Source organism: Lepidochelys kempii, chromosome 1 (genome assembly GCF_965140285.1).
Source record: "Lepidochelys kempii isolate rLepKem1 chromosome 1, rLepKem1.hap1, whole genome shotgun sequence".
Lineage (NCBI taxonomy): Eukaryota > Metazoa > Chordata > Testudines > Cheloniidae > Lepidochelys > Lepidochelys kempii.
The window spans coordinates 267,386,608-267,407,857 of record NC_136380.1 but is presented as its reverse complement, the minus strand read 5'-3'; the positions used below and the strand labels follow the sequence as shown (position 1 = coordinate 267,407,857).

At 40.5% G+C, this 21,250-nt stretch overlaps 1 protein-coding gene across 10 annotated transcripts in view; it reads right to left on the bottom strand.

Moving 5' to 3' along the window:
• Nucleotides 1-21,250, bottom strand: part of ANKS1B (ankyrin repeat and sterile alpha motif domain containing 1B) — a 747,009-nt gene that overhangs the window by 25,240 nt on the left and 700,519 nt on the right. For all 10 annotated transcript variants that reach the window (XM_073327424.2, XM_073327427.2, XM_073327426.2 and 7 more), the window contains 2 exons: nucleotides 6,263-6,349; nucleotides 737-874 (listed from right to left, as the gene is read on the bottom strand). In XM_073327424.2, the coding sequence (XP_073183525.1) occupies nucleotides 737-874; nucleotides 6,263-6,349 (225 nt within the window). The remainder of the gene's footprint in view (nucleotides 1-736; nucleotides 875-6,262; nucleotides 6,350-21,250) is intronic.

Genomic DNA, 21,250 nt, shown 5'->3' with positions numbered 1-21,250 from the left:
GGTTGGTGAGTCAGTGTGTGAAGATGCACACATTAGACCATCTCCCTCCAGCAGTTCTCCTTCCTGGAACAGCACCCCAGGGCCAAGGAAGCCAAAGCCCTCCTGTCAACACCATTTGTTCAGTCATGCATTCATTTCCAGGATTTGCAGTGCCATTGGCTTCAATGGGACTACTCACATGCTTCAAGTTAAGCTTATGTGCGTTCCTGGATCGAGCCAAATTATTCGACTGCTTGTTGGATAAGCCCAAAAAGCATAAAGTACATCAGTCCAATTGTGCAATATGTTGTTGTTTTCATGGAAATAGATCAGAGTTTGAAAGTATTTTGATTTTTACTTCTTTGTAGTGCCCTGAGATTTCAGAAGGGGTGACCAAACTTTTTGTAAAGAACTTTTATGAGCCACTACCATAGCAGCCAGTTAAAGGAACTGTATGTATTATATAGCTTTGGAGAAAGCTGTGTGCCAAACCTGATAGTTACAATCAACAGCTGAGAAACAAGAACAAACTTGTTGTAGACAAAAAATTATTCCACAGAGGAGTGAGGGGAAATGAGCTAATATCTTAGAGAAATGCTTTGTAATCCTGCAGTGGTGTCATTTCATCACCTAGCTGGCTCTTTCTAAGCCTTTTCAATATATGTAACATTTACTATTACTAATTTTATGCTGATAATTTTTAATGAAAATGATTTATAAAGGAAATTGTCAAATGCAACAGTTTCCGTAAACTGACCACATCAAATGCAGTAAATACATGGCAGTAGTGGTGATTAGTCTTCAAGTCTTTAGTGATGTATGCAAACGTTGAGAGGTCTTCAGGGTCTTGTGCAGCACAGGAAATGTTGCGGATTTCATGTTCAGCAATAATATTCTGTTAAAAAAAGAACTAAAGTATCACTATTTTTCAGTCAACACAGGAATTAAGTGTAGATGCCCCTTACATAATAACTTAATCTGTTTTTAGCATTTTAAGGCTATAGTCATCCTCTGTACTAAAATATTTCAAAGGTACTATGTCTTTTAATTACAATGTGATTAAAACACCACATGTTCAGCTTCTTACACAGACCATTGAATTCTGGACCCTCCAACAGTATCCAAAATATTATCTGTCATCAATAGTGAATCCTACAGGAAACTGCAAAATCCTGGAGTTTTCCTCCAGTTCTGTGTTGCTTTTCAAATGAGAGCACTGTACAATTTACATGGTATCCTGTGACAGAGAGGCATCTTTCATGGGACACAGCTGAGAGAATAACTATAATAGACTATTAATTTTCTACTTCTATGCCCATTGATGCTGCTGTTTCTGTTCTAACAATCAGTACCACTGCAGCCCACAGGTAGATGGGAAAAGGTAGGACAGTGCAGGTGCATTCTCTGGATCTTTGCATGCACAGTTTGAAGAAATTCAATCTGACTCTTCCACCTCAAACAGAATGAACAATAATCATCAATGTATAAGCATGGAGCTGTTGAAGGGGTTTCAGGAAAAGGATTACTTTGGAAAGATGTGGCAATATATCTCAATTTACTGCCAGGACACTTATGTAATGGCCAAATTAAACTACAGAATGGTACTGAGGCAAAGACAAGACATGTCTGCCTGATGTACAAAAAGACGACTTTGTCTAAAGCTTTGGAGAAAATAATAAATGTTTACCTATGTAAAAATACTGCTGTATATTTACCTTGTTTAGGCCAGAGGACCCAGGAAGCCAAAGAGGAGGCTGAATTATGGTCACAGATTTAAGCCTCGATTTCAGCAAAGGCACATGCTCAAAGTGAGTCAACGAATAAGGATGGTCTTCACCACATGTGTAAGTGCTTTCCTAAATCATAGCCTTATTCAATGTGGCTACTGTATTTCCACAAACATAGAATATTCCTGTCTGCAGTATGACAGCTCTACTTGATCAAAATACTATAGTGCTGCTACTCACTGTTTTTTGGCACTAAGCATACAGTATTATCATAACATATATGATGTCTAATGTCACAGTCAGTGAGATCTATGGCTAAATGTTGTGTCAGTAACATCTGTGCAAATTAAAAGCATTCTTTGAGGATCTCTCTTTTTTTGGAGGGGAGATTATATGTAACTCGGTCATTTGAATCACTCTCCTCTGTCTTCTAACCTGCCAAGATATACTTGCATACTTGGCAAGTTTTCTGAAAGGCCTATTAATATCTAATTGAGGAAATAATGAGTGAGTAAACTCTGGATAAAAGGGCAGCATTCCAACACTTTTTAATATTCAAATTATGCGAAAATCCAAAATAAGGAAATTGTAACTGAAGACACAAAATAATCCTCTTAATCTTAAACTGTTGTAGCATATTATTTGATTTCTATTTCTGTATAATGTATTACTCATACCAAATGACAAACAATTATTATGCCTTAATGGACACCCATTTGTGAAAATCTTCATACTTAATTATATTTATTGTTCATTTGATTTTATGTTGCTTTAGGCAAAACACAATAACATGGTTTTCTTTATATTTCTTTTGTTCTCAGTTTGAGAACTGTTGGCGTACACAAAGATTTTTATCAGAATTAAAATACTAAAAAGCAAGGTTTTAGCTTCCTACAAATAAAACTGTAATACATTACCATATGATCATGATGTGTTACCAATGTTGCATTACAGATGAAAAGGGATTATTGCTCAAAAGATATTAAAACTATGTGAAATATTTACCCCCAAACAAGGAGCCACATAATACTCATCTGGTTTCAAGTGTGCTATATGCTTGAAAACAGGTTCAGTTCACTGAAAGTTTTGCTAACCCTTGTGAAGCTCTCAAGTGACCCTGGACTCAGTACTGAGTAAACCTGCACTGGTTTAGAGCTTTGTGTTTTGAAACTAGTTGAAACTCAGGAGAGTCTTTTGCAGCATTTTAACTTGAAATCTCATGGTTTTTGCCATTTATGTATACTGAGATTTTTGGAAAGAAAGAAAGAAAGTCCATGAATTTCCATGGTCCAAACCAAACAGCTGAGTTTCACTTTATCTAGTTTTTGTACAAAGTCCTCTCCCTCCATAAGGAGTTGCCTGCAATGACCTAGAGTTCCCTTGGGACACTGCCACAGCAGAACCATACCCTTACTGTGTAGGCATTGAAACCATTATAAACCAGTTTGCTGTTCTGAGGTGCACACCTATGGCACTGGTCAAAGATTCTAAGGCGGTATGAAAGGTCCCATCTACAAAATATCATTTAGTTCCTGGGCTACAAAAATTCTCAGCAAGCTCTGAAAAGGCAACAAAGAAAGGAAGCTGAGCATGGCTCTGCTAAGGAATACCTTTAGAGAGCTCTAGTTACTGGAAACCAACCTTCCCTTCTCCTCCCTGAATTGTCTCAGCTGACCCCCCATTCTTGGGAGATGACCTAGCAGCACAAATCCTACAGAAAGTAGGGAACGAGATGTGATCAACTATAAAGAAAGCTAAACACTGCTCTTTCTAAACTAGCATTGCATCAGGCCTCAACAGTGTGCTGAGTCAAAGTATGACTCAAATGCCAAATAGCCATTGATATAGCTCTGGTGTAATGAGTTGTGAGTCCTTCTGCTATCTAAACCCCTGCCTTGTCATAACAACACAGAGTACAAAGTTTTATTAATTTACATAGTCTTTAGTCTGAAATAGCTAAGCCCGCAAATGTGATTTATGAAAACATTTAGTCCTGTCAAAGAAACAACTCTAACATTTGAATATCCAAGTTAAGGAGTTTGGCTCTACCAGGCATGTTATGAGGAACTGGACAGAATAAAGGAAAGATATTGGTTTCATTTAAGTGGGAATCAGACACGACTCTAGGAAGGATCTTGTACAACTTATTCTGATGACATAGTGTAAACGAGGAACAACCGTGAGAGCTGGGTTTTCATGTACATGACTAGTAGCTGTTATGGCCACTAAATATTCTATAATTTATTGATAAATAGTAGGAGCCATCAGCTGCAGGCTTATCTGGAGGCAAACCAGGTTAGCGCTAGCATTGAGGTACCACACACTTATTTGTGGGAAATGGATAGAGCACACAGATGGGCAGAGATGGAAGCAATGGCCATAGGAGAGTGGCAGGTTGCTACATGGACTTTTACAGCAGGGAAATGCAGTCCAGATTTCATAAGTGTGAGAAGATATTCTACTGTTTGAGAAACTGGATAGGACTGAGGCATTACTTATCTTTCTAGCCAAAACAGAAAAATTATTGCACTCTACCATGTAAGAGTTCAGTGTAGAAGGCTTACAAACATAAAATTTGCCAACTTCCTCCAAAAGAAAGGAGGGAGAGGTGAAAAATCAGTTTTGACCCTGATGGAAAACAAAGAATTGAAAGTATCAGAGGGGTAGCCATGTTAGTCTGGATCTGTAAAAGTGGCAGAGAGTCCTGTGGCACGTTATAGATTAACAGACGTATTGGAGCATAAGCTTTCGTCACCCACCTATAAGGTGCCACAGGACTCTTTGCCGCTTTTAAAGAATTGAAAGAAATGCTTGGGCCCTCTTCTCTGCCAGTGATGCCAACCTTGACATGCTATTAATTTATTTCTTGCATAACTAGCTCTGGTCTTTTCGCACACCCCTCTATGCAAGCAATTTTTATATCACAATTGGTTGTTTTTCTGAAAGTGAAGATCTGCTCTAGGAATTATTTGGGGGAAGTTCTCTGGCCTATGTTATGCAGGAGGTCAGACTAAATGATCACGATGGTCCGTTCTAGCTTTAGAATCTATGAAACAGCCTTCTTGAATTGGTCCACAAGACCACTATTCTGTCAACATTCAAATCCTCTCTGAAGACCCACTTCTAATTCAATACCTACATAAAGTGATTGGCAATGGCAAGGTTGAGGGATAACGGGATAGTATATGGGCCAGTTCTTCACTGTAGCCAGGCTGCTTAGCAATGCAAAACAGTCATAAACCCTAGCAACCTGGTCAGATAGGCAGTCACACATATGAAACTAAGCAACAACAAAAATGTTTTGTCATTCACATGAATTGATATAATTAGTGTTTTCTTGACATCTTAGAGGTCAAGAGAAGAAAGAGTCCTTTATAAAATAGTACATTTTATACCCCCTAGGAAGTTTGCAAATTTTATTTTAGCTGAGCAAGAAATCATCATACTTTCCAGCACTATGTTCTTCTATCTTTCTATCTGTGCTGTGGTTTATAACATTGCAAATCTAATAGGAGAAAAGAACCCTAAACAAACACCAGATGCCCTGGTACACAGTAGAATGAAGAAATTAGGAGACTCATAGTGATTGTGAAGAGGCTGCTGCAGTTCAGGAAGACAGAGTGCAAATACCTGTAAACCCCCTGTCACGGGGTGACTGGCCCCTGCAAGAAAGGGCGCAGGGTCCAGTGACCTGCACTGATTATCTGCTGTCCAGTTGAGCCTAAGGGAAGGTACCTGGGTCTCAGGAAAGGGGAGACAGATTAAAGTATTTGGCAGATGCCTGCAAGGAGTAAAGCGGCTCCTGAGTCAATGGGGGGAACACAGCAGGAGAAGCCAAACTCCAGACCATCAGGGAGGCAGAACTGAGCCAAGCTGAGTTTTCTTTTTGAAAGACTTCAGGCTGGAACACTAAATTATACCCCCAAAGGGGGCAAGTTCTGTATATCTTGCCTGTGTTGACTTTTTAAGTGAGTCTAAGTTAAGGCGAAACTGAGGCACACCTCCGCAGACCCACACTTGGCCAGAAGGGGGCACTAAAGGGCAGGCACAACCTATAACACTCCCTTAAAATGGTTGGAAGCTGGAAGGTGATTATACCAGTCTCATACCTCTTGACCTTTGCTGCGCTGGGTCTTGAATAAAACCACACAATTTTACTACACTTACAGGGGGGTGGGGAAAGCCCCCATATGGGATATTTTGTGTTTTGAAAAGCAAGGAACACATACTTTTCCGCATAATGTACTGTAAAAGGAAAATAGGTTGGGGGATTTTGTCCAGGTGAGGAGGGGCATCCTGCCAAACCCTTCTTGTGATGAGCTTCCCTTTGATGAGGGAAGACTGGGCACAATTCCCTCCAGAACTGCTCTATTTGTCCACAAGAGTGGGCTTCTGGAGTGCGAGAGAGGTACTTTGTCTGTTCAGGGTAGGAGAGAGAAAAAAAAAAAAGAGGGCAGAGGACTTGAAATTCAAGCGCTGATCCCCATCTGGCTTTTACTAGATAAGCTATCTAGCATAATGAGGAATAAAATCTTATGACCAAAAATTACACATACCTTATTTGTTGCATCAATAAATTTGACTCCCTTGTAAGAGACTGATAGAACAATAGTAGGGACTTTCTTCATTTGCTCTGTAGACTTCTGAAATAAAAATGAGACAGCTGTTAGAATAGTTTGTTCTGCACTGGCGAGTGTAGCCTGTTCAATTTTTTTCTTCTTTTTCTCCTGATGGAAAAATATATGTGAATTCCATTAAAACAAAATTTAATTTAAATATTTGTCTCTTTCTCTTTATTATGCTTTGCGCTTGTGAAACAGCTGCCAACACAGCCTACAACACACATATTGATTTGCTAGAGAAAAGGAATGCAATGGATACATCTGCACTTTAGTAAGGTGAAATACAAGTAGGGCCAAAACTCTACCATATAAAACTATTGTAGTATGGATTAGTAGTTGGTTGGTAAATATGGTTCAGAGAGTACTCATTCATTGTGAGCTCTACAAATGGGGAAAAATATGAAGTGGGATCAGTGATCTATCTTTTGGACAGGAAAACAAATTCAACTGCAATCAAATATGGAGATAACACCAAAATCAGAGAGATTAAACAGTGAGAGAGATCCAAACTGCAAAGTAACCTAGACAGATTATTAGAGCAACTAAGTAAGATGAAATCCAATATTTATGGAGCATCATATACATAAGATCATAAGCACAGATCTAAACTATGGAATAGCTGCTGTATCTGGAAATAATGTGCCTGAGAAAAAAGTAGAGTTAACAGTAGACAGCAAAATAATCATGAGCTTGAAGGAGAGGGCCAATGATCAGCTCTTCTAATTGGATCCTGCTCCCTCAGGACTCAAACAGAATTAGACATTTGTGACAACATGTAATTCAAAACCAAATAGCCAACCAGATTCTGCAATTATGTCTGTGCTAATCAAGTTCCATAGTTAACACCTATATATATTTTGTGTGTGTGTGCGTGCGCATGTGTGGTTGCATCTCTTTTATTAATGGTGGCAGACTGAACAAGACAATCTATACTGGATAAAGATTCTTGTAACCAGAAGGGCTAAAAACGTTCCCTTTTTTAAAAAAAGGGAAGAGTAAATGGAAATTTCAGAGAATGTAGCAAAATCTGCATTAAGGTACTAATTCCATCCGCATTTCTCTTGAGCATGGAAAACAGAGTACTGATGCCTATGGAGTGTGTGTGTGAAAAAGATGTCAAATTTGAGCTTCTTCATAAAATTCAGTGACAGTTCACAGAACGCGTGACAGTGAATTTATGAAAGCTTCTGTATATCCAGCTATCAGAATAGCAAGCAATATACCCATTTCCAGACAAAATATTCATAAACATGACAACACAGATTTAATCATCTAGCAACCCAGCTTCTAACTTCCATCCTTTTCTTTCTACCCTACAGCAAAATCTTTTGTTCAGGGACTCTGTCTCTTATCTTAATTAATTTAACTGCCTCCTGTCTGGCCTTCCTAACAACACTATCCACTCTCTCCTAATCCATATAAAGCACACCCACTAAATTAATCTTCTCTGTCCATTGGTCCAATCACACCATCATCTCTTTTAGTCTCTCCACAGGACTTCCTTCAAGTTCAACCTTTATGTCCTTGCCTTCAAAACCTTGCATAGTTCTGCCCTCCCTATTTTTCCATCCTGGCTGTTTCAATGTCACTCCCTTCCCCTCCATCCCCTTTACTCTGCCAGTGATGCCAGCTTTTACATGTCATTACTCCACTTCATTAGTCCTTTGCCCTTCTTCCGTACCACCCCCTAGGGATGGAACACCCCCACTCAGATCTGATCTGCAAGGCCACTATCTGCATTTAAATCCTCCCTGAGAAGCCAATTCTATGTAACACCTGCATAAACTAGCTGATCTCCATGTCAAGGTTGAGAGATAACAGGGGATAGATTATTTCTAAAGAAAAGCAACAATAACAAAAAGAATGACTGTTATTTACTCTACAGTAACTGTGGTTCTTTGAGATGATGTTGTCAGTGTGGAGTCTACTATAGATGCCCATATACCTCATGTGCGCAAGATTGGATATCTTTTGAATACCAGCATTTGTCAGGGCTATGCATGGGCCCTGTGCATCCTCATGTTCCAACAGGAAGGCACAAAGGGTGGAGTGGCCATGACTCTCCCTCAGTTCTCTTGCAATTTGAAGCCTGTGTTCACTGAGGATTCTGAAAGTGGGGATGAAGGGCAGATTATAGGATCCAGACTGATATCATCATCTCAAAGAACCACAGTTAGTGTAGGGTAAATAACCATTCTTTCTTCTTTGAGGATGGCAGCATAAATCCCATGATAGGTGACTGGCAAGCAGTACTCCCTCTGGATGGAGGGAAGAGTAGTATCAGCTGCATTAGTCAGAGATTGTAGTACCACTCTCCTGAACTGGGCCTTTGCCTTGGCTGTCTAGTCCAGGGCACAGCATTTGATGAATGTCAGTGGGTTACTCTACATTGCCGCCGTGCAGATTTTAAAAATTGGGGGTTTCAGGAAGAAGTCACGCAGATTGATTGGTTGATTCAGATGGAATTCTGACACCACCTTGGGGATGAGCCTGGGTTTCAGCACCACCTTATCCTATGAAATGTTCTGATAAGAGGGTGAGCCATAAGGACTGTCTTCAGAGTGAGATGAAGTAAGGAGCATCCTGAAAGCCTTGAGAGTAAGTAGGAGCAGGTTCTTTTTACCAGTGAGTAAGTATGTAACAGGGCCTTGATGAATTCTGATAACTCTGGGTGAAAGATGGAACATGACTGCACAGGTGGATGGCAAACTGATATTGCTATTAGATGAACCTCAGTGGAGCTGAATGAAAGGCCAGACTGTTTCAGATGCTGCAAACAGTCTACGCGCTTTGGTATTGAAGTGTGCAGAGGGTCTAAGCCATGCTGGCTCTGCATATCAAGAACCTCTTCCATTTTGACAAATAAGTCCCTCTGGTGGATGTTTTCCTTGTCTATATCAGGATTTCTGGGACTTGCCTATAGCACTCCCTTTCCGTGGTACTCAACCAGCCAACATCCAGGCTTTCTGGTAAAGGGACTTTGAGTCTGGTTGGACTATCTGACTGTGGTGCTGTGACATCAGAACCGGGCAGTTTTGGAGCTGAATCAAAGGGTGCATGGGCATCTTTAAGTCAGTCAGCCATTGGCCAGTAGGGAGAATGATGAGATTTACTGTGGGTTTGTTTCTTTTGATATTGGAAATCACCTGGGGATCAGGAAAGTTGGTGGAAAGGCAAATGGAGGCCTGGATTCCATTGCAGAAGAAAGGCATCTGGCAATGACCCCAGGTTCATGCCCCCTCTGGAACAAAAATTCTGGCGCTTGGTATTGTCTTTGATAGGTTTATCGTGGGACCCCCTTCCCCAATAGAATATTGGCTTTGATGGACCTCTGCAGGGACCACTCATGATTGGTCATAATTGTTTGCTCAGGAATTCTGCCAGGTCATTGCTGACTCCTAAGAGGTGAAGAGCCAACAGGGTTCTCCCATGTTGGTGGCACCATGTCAAGTTTGATAGCTTGCAGGAAGAGGGGTGATGAGTGGGCACTGGCTTGCTTGTTTATGTAGGGCATCATGGAGATGTTGCCCATCAGGAGCTGCACTATGGAATTTTGGAGGACAGGTAGGAACATTATACTGGTTAGCCTGACAGCTCTGAGTTCCAGGATGTTTATGTGAAGTCCTATGTCTCCTGAGGACCAGGTCCCATTCATTTGTGGGTGGTCCAGCTGACATCACCCTGCCCCAGACGTTTCTGTGATCACACTCTTTGTTGGGAAGGCGGATGAGAACAGTACCACCTCCCACAGATTTTTGGGTTCCATCCTCCCTATCAACTCTGTGAGGACATGAGGTAGCACTGAGATCTTCCTATCACTGCAGTGTCTCAATGGAGAGTAAATGGACCTGAGTCAGAATTGTAGGGACTGAAGGTGAAGTCTGGCAAACAGTATCAAACATATACACTCTGACATATGACCTAACACTTCAAGGCAAGTTTGTGATTGCAGTGACGGAAACCTGTCTTTGGCAGGTACTCTCTCAGCAATCTGTATTCAATCATAGTGCCTATCAGCTCTATCTGTAATGAGATAAGAGATGATTTTTCATATTTCAGTCGGAGACCTAGCTGCGTGAACAGAGAGGTAGCATATTCTAGGCTCACTGCCACTTCCTGCTGGAACTTGCTTTACAGTCATCCATGTAAGCTCTATCTCCTCAGGAATTCTGCTACCATCACTAGGCATTTTGTGAAGACTGTCAGTGCCACAGAGGGTCCACATGGCAGCATCTTGTACTGCTAGTGATTTGATCTCACTGTGAATCTCAGATACTTCCTGTGGGCTGGGTAGATAGTTTTATAGAGGTATGTGTCATGTAACTCAAGAGCCACAAGAGTTCTGAGTCTGCAGAGATGGTATGAAGAGGCAAGCGTTATCATTCTGAATCTGATGCAGTGCATGTATTTGCTTATTCTCCTTGGAGGATAGCACAAAGTCCCTCCCCCACTTTAGCATAAGGAAATACCAGAAGTAAAAGCCTTCTCCTCTGTACTGCTTAGGTCCCTCTTCTATGGTTCCTAGAAGGAGCAACAAGGTCACTTCTTTTTGTAACAGTGAGATGGGTCTCTGAAGAGGGACGGGGATAAGGTGTAGAAACGAACACAGTAGACATCGTTGCCCATTGTTAACACCCATTTGTCTGATGTAGTAGTGGATCAAACATGGTGGAAAGAGGTTAGGTGGTTTGCGAAAGTAGTGGGAGGCTTTGGATCAGTTCCGATGTGGCTCTCAACACTGCAGTCAAATCTGCTGCCTTTGTTTTGTCCTAAGATGTGCCCTCTGAGAACCTGGATTTCTCTTGGACTGTGGATACTACCAAATGTTCAAAGCCTTTTAAGATCATCTGGCATTTCTTTTTTCCACCAGTTTTAGACATGGGACAAAGAGTGGCTGGGGTTTGCCAGAGTTCCTTACCCAGCTGAAGTATTCTTGTTGATGGGGAGAACAATCCTAGCTGCATTTGTGAAGCTTAGACCAAAAAGCTTGTCAGCACTGGTATAGATGTTGATGTTTGTAGTGGGAATCCTCCACTCTGTGCTGTTCCCAACTCTGTGGAGGATTTGGAGGCTTAATCCATGGAGTGATGTTTTTACATCTTCCTTGTAGGATGGTCCTGTGTGGTGGTTGAAACTATATTTATGCACTATGTGGCTTCTTCTCTTCGCATCACCCTTCTGCGTCAGGGCACATGTGCCAGCTCTGGTGTTGAGGTTCTCCGTGCTGGCTTTGATAGTGTCCTCTTTGTTGCCATCCCTTTTCTGACTGACTCTGGGATATGGTTTCTGCTTGGGGAAGCGTTGATTGATGTTTGCTCTTTTGACTCCACTTCAGTTTTCATTTCTTCTGAGTCTGAAGTGACTCACATAGATTGCTTAAGCAAATGTCACAAGTCAACCATCCCTGGACTTGTGGGTTCTGGAAGAAAACTATCTGCATGCTGAGCTGTCCCCCGGCAATGGCAGCACTGGCTGTGCCCATCGATGAGGGGAGTCTGTCACAGGATGGGCAGGATTTGAACCTTGACAACTTGGTGACCACCCTGTGGCTGGCAGTTGATGCAAAGCATCTCACCCTGCTGTAAAGGGTGTATGTGTCTCTTCTTTCTTGTACTTACACACAGTTGCCTACACACTTAGCGCACCCAATTCAAGGACAACAAGGAAAGACAAAGGGTGAAGATAATTTTATTCACCAATTTAGTTTCAGAAATAGTGGGTTGGACACTCACTGGGTTTCATCTCGCTCCCATTAGTGGTAAGCAGGAACTCAGGGATGGTGATTACTGCTTCACCCTTTATGCCCTCACATAGAAGCATGAGGAGTGACAGGGCACAAATGTGGCCCTAATGGACGTTGTTTTTCAAAAGAATCCAATCTTATGCACATGAGACACTGAAGCACCTACACTGGGATCCACACTGAAACACACTCAAAGAACATTGTGTTATCAATCCTCAAACTACCATGAGATGGTCATTCACCACTATGACGACTTGTATGTTCTCTGCTGTTCATCTGTTCATCTTTTTCCAGGAGAGATTGTGCCTCCTTTATATTTGTACAGGACATAGCACAGTGTGGGCACAAATGGAATCAAATTATGCATAACAATAACTCAATAACTGATTATTACTGTTAAATCATAAAATCATAGAATCATAGACTATCAGGGTTGGAAGAGACCTCAGGAGGTCATCTAGTCCAACCCCCTGCTCAAAGCAGGACCGATCCCTAATTATCATCCCAGCCAGGGCTTTGTCAAGCCTGACCTTAAAAACTTCTAAGGAAGAAGATTCCACCACCTCCCTAGGTAACGCATTCCAGTGTTTCACCACCCTCCTAGTGAAAAAGTTTTTCCTAATATCCAACCTAAATCTCCCCCACTGCAACTTGAGACCATTACTCCTTGTTCTGTCATCTGCTACCACTGAGAACAGTCTAGAGCCATCCTCTTTGGAACCCCCTTTCAGGTAGTTGAAAGCAGCTATCAAATCCCCCCTCATTCTTCTCTTCCGTAGACTAAACATCCCCAGTTCCCTCAGCCTCTCCTCATAAGTCATGTGTTCCAGTCCCCTAATCATTTTTGTTGCCCTCCACTGGACTCTTTTCAATTTTTCCACATCCTTCTTGTAGCGTGGGGCCCAAAACTGGACACAGTACTCCAGATGAGGCCTCACCAGTGTCGAATAGAGGGGAACGATCACGTCCCTCGATCTGCTGGCAATGCCCCTACATATACATCCCAAAATGCCATTGGCCTTCTTGGCAACAAGGGCACACTGTTGACTCATATCCAGCTTCTCGTCCACTGTAACCCCTAGGTCCTTTTCTGCAGAGCTGCTGCCGAGCCATTCGGTCCCTAGTCTGTAGCGGTGCATTGGATTCTTCTGTCCTAAGTGCAGGACTCTGCACTTGTCCTTGTTGAACCTCATCAGATTTCTTTTGGCCCAATCCTCTGATTTGTCTAGGTCCCTCTGTATCCTATCCCTACCCTCCAGCGTACCTACCTCTCCTCCCAGTTTAGTGTCATCTGCAAACTTGCTGAGGGTGCAATCCACACCATCCTCCAGATCATTTATGAAGAAATTGAACAAAACTGGCCCCAGGACCGACCCTTGGGGCACTCCACTTGATACCGGCTGCCAACTAGACATGGAGCCATTGATCACTACCCGTTGAGCCCGACAATCTAGCCAGCTTTCTATCCACCTTATAGTTCATTCATCTAGCCCATACTTCTTTAACTTGCTGGCAAGAATACTGTGGGAGACAGTGTCAAAAGCTTTGCTAAAGTCAAGGAACAACACATCCACCGCTTTCCCTTCATCCACAGAACCAGTTATCTCGTCACAGAAGGCAATTAGATTAGTCAGGCATGACTTGCCCTTGGTGAATCCATGCTGACTGTTCCTGATCACTTTCCTCTCCTCCAAGTGCTTCAGAATTGATTCCTTGAGGACCTGCTCCATGATTTTTCCAGGGACTGAAGTGAGGCTGACTGGCCTGTAGTTCCCAGGATCCTCCTTCTTCCCTTTTTTAAAGACGGGCACTACATTAGCCTTTTTCCAGTCGTCTGGGACTTCCCCTGATCGCCATGATTTTTCAAAGATAATGGCCAATGGCTCTGCAATCACATCCGCCAACTCCTTTAGCACTCTTGGATGCAATGCATCCAGTCCCATGGACTTATGCACGTCCAGCTTTTCTAAATAGTCCCGAACTACTTCTTTCTCCACAGAGGGCTAGTCACCTCCTCCCCATGCTGTGCTGCCCAGTGCAGTAGTCTGGGAGCTGACCTTGTTCGTGAAGACAGAGGCAAAAAAAGCATTGAGTACATTAGCTTTTTCCACATCCTCTGTCACTAGGTTGTCTCCCTCATTCAGTAAGGGGCCCACACTTTCCTTGACTTTCTTCTTGTTGCTAACATACCTGAAGAAACCCTTTTTGTTACTCTTAACATCTCTTGCTAGCTGCAATTCCAGGTGTGATTTGGCCTTCCTGATTTCACTCCTGCATGCCCGAGCAATATTTTTATACTCATCCCTGGTCATTTGTCCAATCTTCCACTTCTTGTAAGCTTCTTTTTTGTATTTAAGATCAGCAAGGATTTCACTGTTAAGCCAAGCTGGTCGCTTGCCATATTTACTATTCTTTCTACACATCGGGATGGTTTGTCCCTGTAACCTCAATAAGGATTCTTTAAAATACAGTCAGCTCTCCTGGACTCCTTTCCCCCTCATGTTATTCTCCCAGGGGATCTTGCCCATCAGTTCCCTGAGGGAGTCAAAGTCTGCTTTCCTTTCTTCCTTGTGTCCTTCTCAGTGGGCTCTCCCCAGGCAAAATCCCATTTAGTATTTATCAGTTAATATAACCATAGTTTCAATAATCTTTGAAAAGATCTGGAGACATCTGCTCAGATACCACAATAACCTACAATATTTTTCACACTTGTGTGGTATTTGAGAATCCCGTATCTTCTTAATGTTACATATTTGCCTCTTAGTATTCACTATTCTAAGAAATTGTTAAGGGGCTTATTCCTTCACCCACTTACTTCCCTGGTCCTTCTCGCATGAACAGAGAGCAACAATATCCGAAGTCCAAAGGTGCAAACAATTCGATGTTTATTGGGGTGAACTTCCAGCAAGCATGATTCCAGTTTCTTTCCTTAGTGTCCCTCTTCCCAGCTCTGACACCACAGAGCCTTACCTGTTGCACTGTTCCCATTCCTACCCTTAGCTAAACATGATTCCAATTTCCCCACCCCCAATCCCCGTTCCCATTTTCCCCTTTAGCAAAACATGATTCCAATTTCCCTACCCCCATTCCCTGTTCCCATTTCCCCCACCCACACACTTCCTGATTGACTGCAGACTATATAGTAAAACTTGAGTTCTGCTTAGCTATACCTTAACCAATCATTTGACTGAAATTTAATCAACCAATCCTAACATATTGTAATGTGATTATTTAACCAATTATATCCCACCACCTTAATTAGTTTACACCCAGCAAAATTAATTATACAGCAGACAGAAACAATCACAGAACCAGACAGAGATTATACAGACAAACAATAGGGAAATGGGAACTATAATGACAAAACAATACAGAAGTGAGGATTTCACATCCCAGCTATTGATAAGTGAGTTCTTGCCAGACAGGATGCTATCAAACTAAGTTTCCTTTTACATCTTCTAGGCACTTCCCTTTCTCTGGAGGCGATAGGAATACAGTCCTGTCCTGATAATGCCTAACAGCCCAATAGCACCTTATTTCAATGTGACTAGTTTGGAACGTGAGGAAGTGACCAGTCGCTTCCCAGCTTGTGGCTGCCTCTGCTGCTTAGCCAAAGGCCTTAGCCTCAGAACAGGGCCTCAGACTGTCACAGTAAGAGAAAGCTCTTACACTGGCAGACAGTGATTTTGATTCTTTCTTTTATACCTCTATAACTACCTAAGTGATAAGAATACACCTAAATTCTTAGAGTATAGCCCTTTACAGACAGGCCTGAATATCTATATTACCTAACAGAAATCACTATAGAATTTGTATAGGAAATCACTATAGAATCCCCTTGATTATCACATTACCAGCATTTGTCAATTAACTTGCACAGTTTAAGGTGTGTTGGTGTCCAATGTACTCTGTGAATAATTTTAAACATTATTTTCATTTGTGACTGTCCTGATGCATTTGAAATCTTTCCCCAATAGCTACTTTAGATCTGAACTCTCAGTTCTTCTTCCACATGACCTTTAAAGACTGAAGTGAATTAATTGGATAACTAAACTCCATTAAGGTAGAATATATTTTTGAGAGGACATGTAAGGAAAGTCACACAACAAATAGCCTATAAGGGGCTCAGTGAACCATGAATATATACTTAATAATGCAGTGTTCCAGCTGTTAATATATTATAAATCCTCTAGATTTAATTTCTGCTATGTTATGTCTATGTTCTGTCCTATGCTTCCTTTGTGCAATAAAATGTGGGACTGAAGCCTGAAAATCATCTTCTCTGAATCAGAAAATAGATTTCCACATGACTATAAATCCTGTCCTCAACCAATAAATCATTTCCTCCTATATTTTGATTTAGGCATTGACCCAGATAAACACCTGCTGTGGTAGCACGGACCCAATTCAAGTCCATTTCATTTGAGACCCACCCTGCCATTATACCCCTGAAAATCGTCTTATTAATGATTGCTTGAGAGGAAGATGGGGTTTGTTGTATCTAATTATATTAGTAATTAAATAAAGAAGAAGAAATGTATGCATAAACAAATCATATATATTTGGTGGCATCTATCTCCCTTCACCTCATTGTAAGCTCTTCAAGAGAGGAACCATGTATTTGGATTTGTTTGTACAACACCTAACAGAAGAGTCTCAATTCAATCTGGGACCTCTGAGTGCTACTGTAATAAAAATATAAGTAGGGCTGTCAAGCGATTAAAAAAATTAATCATGATTAATCGTGTTGTTAAACAATAATAGAATACCATTTATTTAAATATTTTTGGATGTTTTCTACATTTTCAAATATATTGATTTCAATTACAACACAGAATACAAAGTATACAGTGTTCACTTTATATTTATTTTTGATTACAAGCACTTGCATTGTAAAAAACAAAAAATAGTATTTTTCATTTAACCTAATACAAGTACTATAGTGCATCATGAAAGTTGAACTTACAAATGTAGAATTATGTACAAAAAACCTACATTCAAAAATAAAACAATGTAAAACTTTAGCGCCTACAAGTCCAATCAGTTCTACTTATAGTTTAGCCAATCACTCAGACAAACAAGTTTCTTTACATTTGTAGGAGATAATGCTGCCTGCTTGTTTACAATGTCACCTGAAAGTGAGAACAGGTGTTTGCATGGCACTGTTGTAGCTGGTGTCGCAAGATATTTACATGCCAGATGCACTAAAAATTCATATGTCCCTTGATGCTTCAATCACCATTTCAAAGGATATGTGTCCATATTGATGACGGGTTGTGCTTGATAACCATCCAAAGCAGTGCGGACTGACGCATGTTCATCTTCATCATCTGAGTCGGATGCCACCAGCAGAAGGTTGATTTTCGTTTTTGGTGGTTTGGGTTCTGTACTTTCCGCATCAGAGTGTTGCTCTTTTAAGACTTCTGAAAGCATGCTCCACACCTCATCCCTCTCAGATTTTGGAAGGCACTTGACATTCTGAAATCTTGGTCTGAGTGCTGTAGCTATCTTTAGAAACTTCACATTGGTATATTCTTTGCATTTTGTCAAATTTGCACTGAAAGTGTTCTTAAAATGAATAACGTGCTGAATCATCATCCGAGATTGCCATAACATGAAATATATGGCAGAATGTGGGTAAGACAGAGCAGGAGACATACAATTCTCCCCCAAGGAGTTCAGTCACAAATCTAATTAAGGTGGTTTTTTTTTAAATGAGCATCATCAGCATGGAAGCATGTCCTCTGGAATGATGGACGAAGCATGAAGAGGCATATGAATCTTTAGTGCATCTGGCATGTAAATATCTTGCGACACCAGCTATAACAGTGCCATGCGAACGCCTGTTCTCACTTTCAGGTGACACTGTAATTAAGAATTGGTAGCGTTATGTCCCTTATATGTAAACAAACTTGTTTCTCTTAGCTATTGGCTGAACAAGAAGTAGGACTGAGTGCACTTGTAGGCTCTAAAGTTTTACATTGTTTTGTTTTTGAATGCAGTTATGTAACAAAAAACCCCTATGTTTGCAAGTTGCACTTCCATGATAAAAAGTTTGCACTACAGTACTTCCATGAGGTGAACTGAAAAATACTACTTCTTTTGTTTATCATTTTTACAGTGCAAATATTTGTAATAAATAATATCAAGTTAGCACTGTACACTTTGTATTCTGTGTTGTAACTGAAATAGAAATATTTGAGACTGGAGAAATCCCAAAAAATTTAATAATGCCAATTATTCTATTGTTTAACAGTGCAATTAATCGCGATTACTTTTTAAAATCACAGTTAATTTTTTTGAGTTAATCACGTGAGTTAACTGCGATTAATCGACAGCCCTAATAAAAAGACTAAGAATTTTATTATATTTTATGATTTGTTAACAACTTAATAAAATATACTGGCTAATATAAAATCATGTTAATTTCCAGATTTTTCCTCTATAACTAATCAAATTGAATGTTGCATATACTATTTAAAGAGATTACTCAATTACACCAAGCCATTAGCAACATAATAAATACATAAATGGGGAGTACAAGTTTATGAGTTTGTAAATCTTAAAGTTTAATCCAGGCTTTCCATTTTCACAAATGAATCTGCTAATTATGGCCTGTATTTGCTTTCTAAAGCTATCTGAAGATTATAGGTGGAGATTACCAAATATGTAATTAAACTGTAGCGTCAATATCATTTTCTGAAAAAGTCTGAACATGACTCCATATTGTTAGTGGCAATTTGTTCCACCTCCCCCAAAGTTCAGTGTTTCAGTACAGGACTCACTCGCCCTTATTTTACCCACAAGTGCCTTACTTACAATTATTCTGGGGATTACATATCCTTACTGACTTTCTGTATGGTCCACTTAGACAATGTTGTTTGTGTAAGAGAGAATATAGTAAGAAACATTCACTTTTTGTCCAATTAGTGTTGTAGCCAGGCAATTTTGAAAGTACTTCATACATTCTATCAAATTTGCAAGCTTCTTTGGTTCCATGAGTTTTTACAAAATCACTTATATTCTTATTGGATATAATACTAATGTAATCTCTTTGGATAAGATATTTGTTTTAATGGCCATGGCAAAAAGGTCCAAAGACATAATACACAAAAGATGATACTGGAAGCATCCTTGCCTTACATCTATTGATACTTGAAATGGTGAGAAACTATGCCCCAATCTTGCAGTCAGACTCTCATAGGCAGATTCCTTGAGCCCATGTGGATCCAATTCTACTATCAGGATCAACATTAGTACATAGAATAGAAACTGTTGGATTTATCTAAAATAAATGCATACTATTAACCAAAAAATATGCTTTTTGAGATTAGCAAACAAATTCCTCTCCACCCTGTCTAATGCCTTCTCCATATCCAGCATCATGATGACAGTGTAGCATGAATCTTTCATGTGTCACATTAGCTAGAAGAGACCTCATTAGTTAGTATTCAGAATTCATTCTTTTATAAACAACTTCAGAAATTATGCCCTAATTTTGGTGCCAGCTCCTCCATTAAGCCCATAAGCACTCTTGCAATACTTTAAACACAACGTTAATGAATTATATTAGATAGTACTTTGTACATTGCTGTAGGTCTCTACCTTGTTTTGGTTGACTGACATTACTACTTTATTCAGATATATCAAGAAAAGTCTATTATTGTTAGCTTCCTTAAATATTCCCAACAAGACTGGGGTCAGCTGACCATTGTAGATCTTGCAAAATTCTGAATAGCATCACCCAGAATCCTCCCAGGACGCAACAAGTGTACAGCTGCCAACATTCCCTCCTACGTTACAAGCTTTTCTAGAGACTCTGGCTCATCTTCAGCAATAAAAGCCATATCAAACCCCTCTAAAAATGTGAGTAAGTTACAGTCACCATTTATTTCTGATTCATAAAGTTTTTTTAAAAATAAAGAATACAGAAACTCTCTAGTTAATACCTGACAAACTACGTACAAATCTGCCATCTGATGTGATAATGATGGGTATTATTCATGGTGCTTGATGAGCACTGACTTGTGCCACTAACAATTTTCCCGCTCATTCTTCATATTCATTGTTTTTGTTTGAGCCCGAACAAAACACATTCAGCCTCCGATTGAGATCATATTTTGCACAAGCCAGTTTAATCACACGGAGCTAAATACCTTTTATAGGCATCTGACAAATGCTGCCCTTTTGCCTCAAGTTGTCAAGTATGATTTTTTTAATCAATTTTGTTTATCTTAGCCCTCTAAGATACAAACACAGCTCTAATATGTGAGTTTCATGCTCTAGTAGATGAAATTACAGAACCCAGATTTTAGGCAATGACATCGCTTAAATCCCATGTGGGGGTGGGAGAAGAGGGGAGAGTGGCAGGGGTACTTAGGAAGTACTTTGTTAAGACTTTTTTAGCATGTGGGATTCTCCTCCTCTCCCTCCGCATGCCCTGCCAGCTCCAATGGCTGGCACATGTAGGGGAGAGGAAATGATCTCCTTATCTCACTTTTGTTTGGGGGGGAAGGAATGACTGAGTCCAAGAGGCCACAATCTCCATCCAAATTCTCCTCTTTACATGGAGGGGAGGAAAAGATTTGGGCCTTGACAGGCTGCCCCTGTCTATTCCATTTCTCCATTTCATATAAGGTACATCAGCTGAGAAAGGCCACCTTCTGCTTATCCCTATCACTGAAGATGGAAGGACTGAGCTGTGTGACACTACTAGTATTTAAATCCCAATTCAGCAAAGCATTTAAGCACACACTTTGTTGAATCGGGACCCTAGAACCTTGATTCTTCATATCCCCATATCCAGAAAAGTCTTTCTTTCTATTGTCTAGAGAGGCCCTGGGATCCAAAGAATATATCCTCTCATATATCCTCTCAAATGCCCCTGTAGATCGGATTGTTTAGAATCTGAATGATTTGGTTGTTCAACTTTAGGGTTTTTTAGATTACTAGCAGTGAAGTAGCCCCCTTACTTTTGTGCTCACAGAATTGGTAGTAAGTATAACATAGTGCCCTCTTGGTGTAGTCAATATTCAAGGAATTCAGATATGTGGACACCAGTGTGAGCCTAGTGTAGAAACAGGACTCTGCCCAGCTCCAGATAGGAGACTTCTTTTTCAAAGGCAAAGGCATTCTATTCTGTCTTCCTGTTCTTACAGAGATTTGAAGCAAAGGCAATA